The following is a 10,659-nucleotide window of genomic DNA, read 5'->3' on the forward strand; positions in this document are numbered from 1 at the left end:
CATCCCTGAACTTTGGGGAATGCATACTGTAATAATTAGTATTTGCTCTCAACTTGGCAAAGTCTAGAATCACCAGAAAGATGGCCTCTGGGATCCTTAAGGGATTATTTTGATGCAGTTAATTGTTGTAGGAATCCCATCTTAATTGTGGCTAGGGTTGCCATTTCCTGAGGAGAAGAACCTGCACTACATAAGTGGAGAGTGAAAGGGATGAGCACGTGCATAGGATGAGCACGCATTCGTTTGTTGTTCTCTCCGGTCCCGATTATGTATCTAATGTGACCACATCCGTCCAGTTTCTGCTGCTGTAACTTCTCCAGTATGATAGACAATGATACTGAACTATGAGAATAAATAAATCCTTTCTTCCTTAAAAAAAGTAAAAGAACCTGTATTTTTCAAAAGCAATATACACATACAATTTAGTCCAGTTTTACATTTCAATTATGACATATTTTGAGTGAGGTCCATAAAGTTATATTTTTGCATTATTAAATATGTTTAATACTAATGGATTATGAATAGCTCCAAACAGAGAGCTACTATTCTAAATATCTTATTACACTAAATCCTTTTTGTTTCCAGGATAGAAAATTTCCTGACAGATGACCTGAGAATCCATCGAGTTTTATTTATACTATTCAAGACCTTCAGTTATTTAACATTATAATATTAAATAACTGAAATATCAAATTATATAAGATTAACATATTTTACATGATAAATAGGCTAAACAAGGCCCTTTGAAAACAACCTTCCTATAAAGCATTTGTTATTAAACAATTAAATTAGAAAATCTTAATAAATCAAGAAAGACTACAGAAACATAAAAGGCAAAGGAGATAAAATGAAATCATGACTCATCAATTTTTAAAATGTCAAATTTATATCAACACAAGTATGGTTGTTATGTGTGTAGTCACATGTAGTCACTGATTACAGTCATTACCCCATCATGCTAGGGCAATGGTATGGAGGGAAATCATAAAGACAAAACCAGGATTTTTTATCATCAAGAAATTAAAATTTATACTTTGGAAATTCTATAGACTACAGATAAGTATATTTTAGTATAATCTCTAGTTGGAGGAAATTTAAAAGAAATGAAGTGACAGTTTAAAATACCTTTATAGTTATGTATCTTAATAAATGCTTATGAAGTTGGTGTTTATCTCAGGTCTTTGAATTCCTTGTAAAATAAAATGAGAAATGTTACCTCAAGAAAATGCATTTCAAACAGTCTTTAAAAATCTTTTCAAAGTGCTAAGTCAGTAATATTCTTGATGCCTGGACACACTAAAATTCTGAATACTTCTTTAAAAGTCAATGTGTACTTTTTTGCCTTTTAACTGAACAGGTTCATCCAATTTAAAAATCGTAAAGGTAGTACATAATGTATTTCAAAGTGGCAAGTTATATATTGCAAAGGTACCATAAAAAAGAGTTGTCTTCAAGTGTCCTCATAAAAAGAGTACTGAATTTGAGTATTTCAAAATAACTATTTTCTAGTAGAAAACATGGCAAACAAATTTAAAGAGGTACTTGTCGTCAGATCATATAGGAAGAAATGTCCCCATTAACATCTGTCTTTTGTAAACACACTTGTTATCTGAATCCAGAAGATACCATCTTGGTGCATCCAGACTGTAGTAATTATTCTGATTAAAAAATAGATCATGTGAACAAAAAGAAGTGAAAAAATTAGAGAAAAAAGTAGAGGCACGGCACACACTGGTGTGCATATATCAAGGAGTAGTAATGGTGGGAGCAGAAAAAGCAGAAGGGAACAACAATTTCCTTGGGTAGACCGAAAGGAATGCTCATAAACAAAATGATTATGGAATTCAGAACAGCAGAATGGGAGAGGTAGAAATATTTCCTCTTTGATTTGAACTATGCATATAGAGATAATTATCAAATAAAATCAATTTACATCAGGAAAGTTTTAATATCAGTTGAAGTTTATACTCATCAAGATTATGATGATCAAATATATTAGATATGAAATTTCTATATAAATCATAAAATGCTACACTCATGCTAGGATTGACAATATTTCTATTTCAAAATACATAGAAAACCTTCTCATTGCAGAGAGGGATACAAATGAGGTCACCAGGAAAAAGAAATGAATATTACCTTCTGGTCCATTTCCAAATCCTATCGGAATAGTAGAGTCAGGCCAAGAGCTGGCTTTGATCCAGGGCAGACAGTAGTTAATTGGATGAATGGAACTATGAACCAGGTTAAATGAGAACTCTGTAGAGAAAAATTCCTCAAGAAACTGTGGAAAGAGTAAATCCCCATATATGCATAATACTTATAAACTTTTATTGGCTGAAAACTATATTATGTGTCTGCTACCTTGTGTACTCTACAACTTAAAGAGGAGAAACAAGGAGGCAAAAAAACTAAAGAAGATTCAGAAAAGCCAAAACATATAATATTTTCCCTTCAGTAACAATCCCAAGCATAAAAAGATCCATTATGCATGAGAATAATGTGCATTGCTATCGCCATTGTAAAGTTAGCAAAGTAAGGCTTGGCAAGATTAAATGACTAATATAAGGCCACTTGTTCAATGTTAATGAGGCAATATTTTAGAATATACTTGGAACACATCAAATCCCTGATATTTTTCAAAACAAAAACAAGACCTCTACAGAAAGACAACATAAGAAGACTTGACAAAAGATCAAAAACCACATATTATTCAACATTTTTGCAGTCTACTGATACAATGGATACTGTGAAAACGAGGTAAGACTAATGTTAAAAGTTAAAACACGAGTTCTTCTATCTTTGATCATTTAATGCTCAAAGGGACCAAAGTCCTTTTCATTACATTAGAATATGTAAATACTATAAAATGCGCTTAAAAATTACACCGAAGTAAAAAAAAATGGAAATGCAGTTGATAAGGAAAAGGAAACAAGCTAGACAAAAAAAACTATTTTTATAAATAATGGATTAAGGCTCAGCTAGGTTAAGAGACTTGCTCAGTCAGAGAACTCCTCAGTTCAGACTCAAGATGAGACCTGAAATCCCTAAATCGATAGTCCACAGATGCGTTCCTTCGCAAGGCAGCAAGAAAGAACTGCAGGCAGGCCACTCAAGCAAGCACTCCTTCCAGAACATTCTCACATTTGAGTGTGATTAAAAAAAAAAAAAAGTTGAGCCACGAGGCAGGCAGGGAACAGGCAGAGTCGGTTCATACCAAAAACGGGGTGCCAGTCACCGTGATAAGATCTGTCTCTTTCTGAGAACCATGGCTTCCTGTCGTATGGGAGAATCCGAACTGGGTTTCTTCCTCGTGCCCAAAGAAGTCAGATTCGGGGTGCATGCTCCAATCGGCTTTGGCTGGGGTCAGTAGCTCGGAGACACTGTTTTCACAGAGGGTGCTGGAGGGAGTCAGAGCTTCCGTGTCCACGGTCAACTTATTGCTGGGTGTCAAAGCCTGGGGCTCCAGGCTTGAGTTTTTCAGAGCCAAGGAGCCAAAGAGCCCCACATTCCCAGCAGAGACATCGTCCATGTCCAAGGGGCTGTGCTGATAGCCAGCCACCGAGGAGGAGGTGGTTCCGAAGAAGAGAGAGGTATCCAGACTCTGGGGAAGGTCACTGGGGGGCCCCCTCAAGGCCCGAGGGTCCACCGCTTGCCCCAAGGAATGGTTGCTGTTGCTATTTTCGGCAGGGAGACCTCCTGCGAGGGTCGAGTTCACAGAGGCCACATCAATGGTCAAGATGCCAGAGTTGACCAGGGCCGTGTCCAGCACCGCAGCAGAGCTGTGGCCAGGCACATCGGAGAACAGAGACACTAGCTCGGCACCACTGAGATCGTTCGGCCCCTGGCTGGTGAGTTCACTGCTGGGGGTGAGAGAGTTGGCAGCTTCTAGCTGGGCCAAGAGGTCCTGGCTGAGGTTGTGCCTTTTGGTCATGTGGGTCTTCATGCTGTGCTTGGACGTGAAGAGCTTGTTACAGGTGGGCACCGGGCAGCGGCTTTTCCAAGCACCCACGTCCTGCAAGTGCTTCTTGGAGTGGATGTAGAGGCTGCTGCGAGCAGAGAACCTGGCACAGCAGCCTTCCACGGGGCACACGAAAGGCTTCGTGCCCAGGTGGGTTATGCTGTGGCCTTTCAGGTGCTCGGCCCTGGTGAAGGACTTCCCACAGCCCTCCACGGGACAGGTGAACCTGCGGTCGTCTTCGTGCTTCCTCTTGTGCCTTAAGAGTTTGGACATGCTGGTGAAGTTCCAGCCACAGCCATCAAAGTCGCAGAGGAAAGGCCTCTCCCCAGTGTGGCTCCGCAGGTGGATCTTGAGCCTGCAAGCCTTGTCATACTGCTTGCTGCAGCCCGGGAAAGAGCAGGCAAAGAGTTCCTGCTCCCTGAAATGGGCGCGGTTGTGAGAAAACAGGGCACTCACAGTAATGAACGTCTTCTTGCAGCCAGAAAACGCACACTGGTAAGGCCTCTCGGGCTCGAAGTGGCTGCGCTGGTGGGTGCTGAGCTTGGCCTGCGTGGGGAAGCTCTCCTCACACACCTCGCATTTGAAGGAGTTCTCCTGCTCGTGCCCCTTCATGTGCGCCTTGAGGTTGTACACGGTGGTGAAGCTCTTGCCACAGCCCTCCACCGGGCAGCCAAATGGCCGCAGTTTGTCGTGCGACTGCAGGTGTCTCTTGAGCTTGTAAGACGTGGTGAAGGTCCAGCCGCAGCCGCTCAGGGGGCACTTGAAGGGCCGCTGGCCCTGGCTACTGCTGTGCGTCAGCAGGTGCACCTTCAGCTGGTGCTTCTTGGCGAAGGTCTGTCCGCACTGCGCCTCGGGGCACAGGTACAGCACCACGCCCGGGCCCGGGACCACAGGCCCGCGGGGGCTCTGGGCGGCGGCCGGGGCCTCGGCCTCCTCCTCCGGAGGCGCCGGGCCGGCCGCGGGTTCCGCCGGCTCCGCCAGCAGGAGGTCCGGTGGCAGCTCGGGACAGTCGCCCAGCTGCGCCGAGGAGGCGGCGGCGGTGGCGGCGGCGGGCGGAAACCCGGCGGCCTGCGGGGCGATCAGTGCCCCTGGCTGCGGCTGCGGCTGCGGCTGCGGGAACGGCGCGACCCCCGGCTCCCAGGCGGGCAGCGGGGGCGTGGTCAGGGTGAAGACGCCGTTCTCAAAGCGCAGCAGCAAGTCCTGGTTGTGGATAGTGATGGTGCCCGCGAAGGCCGCCGCCGCCGCCGCCGCAGGGCCCGGGCCCGCGCCGGGGCCCGGGCCGGCCGCGGGAAGCGGGGACACAGCCGGGACCGCCGACAGGCAGCGGGGGCCCGGCTTGGGCCGGGCCGCTGGGTTCACGCCGCTCTGGCGCCGCTCGGGCCCCGGGCCTGCCTCGGCCTCCTCCCTCCACACGGGCCCTCCGGCCTGCTCCGTGCCCACTGTTTCTACATCGCCACCCACCGGGTCAAGCAGCAACAGGAAGAAGTCGTCGCCGCCGCCGCTGCCGCTGCCGCCGCCGCCGCCACCGCCGCCGCCGCCGCCGCCGCCTCCTCCTCCTCCACCTCCGCCTCCTCCTCCACCACCTCCGCCGCCGCTGCTGCTGCTGCTGCTGCTGCTGCCGCCGCCGCCGCCGCCGCCGCCGCCACCACCGCCGCCGCCGCCAACTCCGCCGCCTCCGCCTCCGCTCCGGTTATCCGGCCTCGGCGCCAACCGGTTGGGGCTCGGGCCCAGGCCCCGGGAGGCCCTCTGGGCCTCTGCGCTCCGCGGCCCCGGCCCGCCATCTTGGGCCCCCCGGAGCAGTAGGAGGCGGCGCGTGGGGGCCTGACAAGCCAGAGCGTCCGGGGCTCGGTGGACCCCGCCGCCACCCGCGGGGCAGCAGCCGCCGCCGCCGCCGCCGCCGCCCTGTGGTGTCCCGCGAGCCGGGAGCAGCCTCGGGATTTCCATCTCGGCGTCAGTGAGGCTCGGCTGGAACCAGAGCCGAGGCGGAGGCGCGACCCCGCCCCCTGCCGCGGGCCCGAACACGTTCCTGAAAGGAAAAAAAAGTGCAATGCGCAGAAACTGGCCCTATCAGATATTAAAACGTATTTAACGCCACAGTGATTTAAATATTCTGGTACCGCGTCTCTGGAACACAAGAGACAGCCCAGAGGCAGAGTCTCAGGCGAGTCAATAACTTCCACAGAGTGTGTTACAAAGTAATCAAGGTCCTCGGAAGTCAAGGAGAATGACAGTTCATCCAGAAGGCTGCTCAGGCACCCAGCCACCTAGCCAATGAAAACAACTCGAATCCCTACCTCACCCTGTGTATCAAATAAACCTATCGCGGCCTCTCCCTGAGATGAGCTTGTTCCCTGGCACTTTGCAGTGTGTTGGAAAGTGTTTACTGCTGGGAGGGGAGGGGGGAGAACACTTCGGACAGGATAAACTTATGTTGCCCGCAAGAAATAATCTACCTTGACCTTACCATTTCTGGTGGAGATGCCCGCTACACACACGCGCGCGCGTACACACACACACACACACACACACACACACACACACACACACACACGCAGCGGGCGTGCACACACAAGCCTGCGAGCTCCCAGTAACTTCTAATACTCAGAATTGGTTACCATGAGGAGCCTGGGTAAAAGTCTTTCACATGCTTAGGATTTTGACCTCCTGCTGCAGGAGTCAAAACAAGAAATGGGGCCAAAACAGATTGGCACCCTCTGGCCTACAGGTGTAAAACCTGGCAGCAGAAACAATTAGTAATGAAATCTGGAAAATCCAGCCTGCTTCCCAGTTCTCCCCAGGTAATGCTATGGAGTTCGCATTCCTACACAATGCAGTTTATATGGAACTGTGCAATTGAAAGCATACTGCAAGCTTCTTAATATGGCTTCCTTCTTCCAGGATGGGTTATGTTCCAGAGCCATCCAAGTTGCTTACTATGGGCAGAAATCCCCGCCATTATTAACAAGCATTTAGGCATGAGTATATAGAACGGTGAGGCTATCGTGCCATTCTGCAGTAAATGGGCAGTGGAGTTCTCAGGGGTATTTTTTGTTGGTGGTGGTAGAGGAGGTTATGATGGTGGTGGTTGTCTCTCTCTTTTTTTTTTTCCTGACATTTCCCCACCCCCTCCACTTTATCATGAACATTTTCGTATCTTAATCGTGGAAGACCCATGTAAAGGCCTGTCTGGAGTATATCTCCAATAATAGAATCGCTGGCCAATCTGTGACTTGTGCATATGTCCAGATTTATAAAACAATGACAATTTGGGCTATTATACTTTATGGGGGGGGGCTTCTGTCTGAGGCAGGATGTCACTAGGCAGCTCAAGCTGGCCCAACATGTCTTTGGAATCATCTTCAGCACACTTGCAACAGAGAGAAATCCTGTTGCCTCAAGTATAAACTTCAAAATATTTCTTTTCGATCTCCATGTGGTCAACACTCAGGGTACTATTACTACAGTCTCCTGCTTATGAAACTTGGCTTCTGTCTTCTGTACAAGGCACGGTACAAATTGGGCTCCTTTAAGCAGTTTAGGGTCCATTTCCATTTCCGTGGGCGACGGTTTGAGAAGTTATACATCTATATGAAAGCCCCTGTGTGCACACTACAGGCCCCTTGTTGCTTGACTTTAAACTTGCTTTGTAGTGTATCGTGTGAACAGGAAGAGATCTCGGTAATTCTACAGTCACTCGTTAAAAGAAAACGATTGCCCTGCCTAAGGTCTTCCTTCCCTTCTTCTTTTTTTCTTTTAAAGATATATGTACTAAGAAATAGTTTGTGGAGTAAAAGCAAGCTCCAGAGAGAGAAAATAGAGATCTTGAGAAAGGCTGGGCGGGTGATGGCTGTCACCTGTGACCTGAAAGCAGAAAGGAGACTACTGGGGAGAAAGGAAGAAGGGTGAGGGGCAGTAAAGCAGAAGGCCCATGAAGGACAACAGGAATGGGGAGGAACTACAGGAGCAAGTTATGCCTGAAAGACCATCAGTGAATGTAAGGCCTTGCTGATTAATTTAAAAAGGTAAGCACAAACAAAAACGAGAAACACTTTCTGGGGCCAGAGCCAATAAGCGCTGTGGTGTCCGACTTGCCAAGCAAACAAACTCCCATGAAGAAGACAGAATGGAAGGCTGTAGGAGGAAGGAAATGCACACAATTTAGTCTCTGCATGGTCTTCTAAGATCCAAATGTTTTTGGCCTCTCACAACCAGTCTTTAACCTACATGATGTTTGTGTAGGATATCGAGGAACGTTCTCTTCATAGGCATATCAACTTCCCTCGGCTCAAAACGCATTATTCTCAAAGGTCTAGATTTCTCCACTTGGCACATACTCCCATTTGTAGCACAAATCCAGTATCTATTTGTGTGTGTGGGTTTGTGGTTTCTTTCTTTTTTTATATATAGACATATTACTTTCTTTACATTTCAAATCTTATTCCTTTTTCCGGTTTCCTGTCCATAATCCCCAATCCACTCCCACTCCCCACATAAAGGTGTTCCCGCCCATCCACCTCCCCCCCCACACATTCCCATGCACTGGGGGTCCAAACTTGGCCTAACCAACGGCTTCCCCTTCCACTGGTGCCCCAACAAATCTATTCTCTGCTACCTATGCAGTTAGAGCCCTGGGTCAGTCCATGTATAATCTTTGGGTAGTGGTTTAGTCCCTGGAAGCTCTGGTTGGTTGGCATTGTTGTTCATATGGGGTGTCAAGCCCCTTCAAGCTCTTTCAGTCCTTTCTCTGATTCCTCCCACGGGGGTCCCATTCTCAGTTCAGTGGTTTACTGCTGGCATTCACCTCTGTATTTGACATGTTCTGGCTGTGTCTCTCAGGAGATATCTGTATCTGGTCCCTTTCAGCATGTACTTTTTAGCTTCATAAAACTTATCTAGTTTTGATGGCTGTATATATATGGACCACATGTGGGGCAGGCTCTGAATGGCCGTTCCTTCAGTCTTTGCTTTACCTCCATATCACCTCCTATGGACATTTTTGTTCCCCCTTTTAAGAAGGCCACATGTGGGGCAGGCTCTGAATGGCCGTTCCTTCAGTCTAAACATTACCTCCATATCACCTCCTATGGACATTTTTGTTCCCCATTTTAAGAAGGAGTGGGGGCATCTGCATTTTGCTCATCCTTCTTCTTGAGCTTCATGTGGTCTGTGGATCTTGGGTAATTCGAGCTTTTGGGCTTATATCCAGTTATCAATGAATGAATACCAACTGTGTTTTTCTGTGATTGGGTTACCTCACTCAGGATGATATTTTCTAGTTCATTCCATTTGCCTATGAATTTCACGAAGTCATTGTTTTTCATACCTGAGCTCCATTGTGTAGATTTACCACATTTTTTTAATCCATTCCTCTGTTGAAGGGCATCTGAGTTCTTTCCACCTTCTGGCTATTATAAATAAGGCTGCTATGAACATAGTGGAGCATGTGTCTTTGTTGTATATTGGAGCATCTTTTGACTATATACCCAGGAGAGGTATGGCTGGGTCCTCACATAGTAGAATGTCCAATCTTCTGAGGAACCTCCAGACTGATTTCCAGAGTGGCTGTAACAGTTTTCAATCCCACAAACAATGGAGGAGTGTTCCTCTTTCTCCACATTCTCACCAGCATCTGCTGTCACTTGAGTTTTTGATCTTAGCCCTTCTGACTGGCATGAGGTTGTTTTGATTTGCATTTCCCTGATGACTAAGAAAGTTGAACGTTTCTTTAGGTGCTTTTTGGCAATTCTATATTCCTCAGCCGAGAATGTTTTTTTTTAAGCTCTGTTCCCCTTTTTTAATAGGGTTATTTGGCTCTCTGGAGTCTAACTTCTAGAGTTCTTTGTATATTTTGGATATAAGCCCTCTATCTGTTGTAGGATTGGTAAAGATATTTTCCCAACCTGTTGGTTACTGTTTTCTCCTAATGACAGTGTCCTTTGCTTTACAAAAACTTTACGGTTCTATTAGGTCCCATTTGTTGATTCTTGATCTTAGAGCATAACCCATTGTTGTTTTATTCAGGAAAATTTCTCCAGTGCCCATGTGTTCGAGATTCTTCCCCACTTTTTCCTTAGTTTCAGTGTATCTGGTTTGATGTGGAGGTCCTTGATCCACTTGGACTTAAGCTTTGTACAGGGTGATAAGAATGGATCGATCTGCATTCTTTTACATGCTGACTCCCAGTTGAACCAGCACCATTGTTGAAATGCTCTCTTTTTCCCATTGGATGGTTTTGGCTCCTTTGTCAAAGATCAAGTGACCATCGGTGTGGGGCTTCATTCCTGGGTCTTTCAATGCTGTTCCACTGATCTACCTGCCTGTCTCTGTACCAATACCATGCAGTTTTTATCATTATTGCTGTGTAATACTGCTTGAGTTCAGGGATAGTGATTCCCCCAGAAGTTCTAGCAGAACTTAATTTTTGTTATCCTGGTTTTTTTGTTATTTCAAATGAATTTGCAAATTGCTTTCTATCTCTATAAAGAATTGAGTAGGGATTTTGATGGGGATTGCATTGGATCTGTAGATTAGATTGCTTTTGGCAAAATGGCCATTTTTACTATATTAATCCTGCCAATCCATGAGCATGGGAGTTCTTTCCATCTTCTGAGATGTTCTTCAATTTCTTTCTTCAGAGACTTGAAATTCTTATCATACAGATCTTTCACTTGCTTGGTCAAAGTCACACCAATGTATTT

The 10,659-nt window shown here is 46.4% G+C and overlaps 1 protein-coding gene across 1 annotated transcript; it reads right to left on the reverse strand.

The window, feature by feature from the left end:
• Positions 1-872: 872 nt before the first annotated feature.
• Zxda (zinc finger, X-linked, duplicated A) lies at positions 873-6,012 on the reverse strand. Its single transcript, NM_001402146.1, has one exon. It carries the CDS (start codon positions 5,903-5,905, stop codon positions 3,212-3,214), a length of 2,694 nt encoding a protein of 897 aa, NP_001389075.1. The 5' UTR covers positions 5,906-6,012; the 3' UTR covers positions 873-3,211.
• Positions 6,013-10,659: the final 4,647 nt, after the last annotated feature.

This window comes from Rattus norvegicus, chromosome X (genome assembly GCF_036323735.1).
Source record: "Rattus norvegicus strain BN/NHsdMcwi chromosome X, GRCr8, whole genome shotgun sequence".
Taxonomy (NCBI): Eukaryota; Metazoa; Chordata; class Mammalia; order Rodentia; family Muridae; genus Rattus; species Rattus norvegicus.

Excerpts from the sequence above, each read along its gene's own strand:
- Zxda (NM_001402146.1), bottom strand. The coding sequence starts at position 5,905 with ATGGAAATCCCGAGGCTGCTCCCGGCTCGCGGGACACCACAGGGCGGC.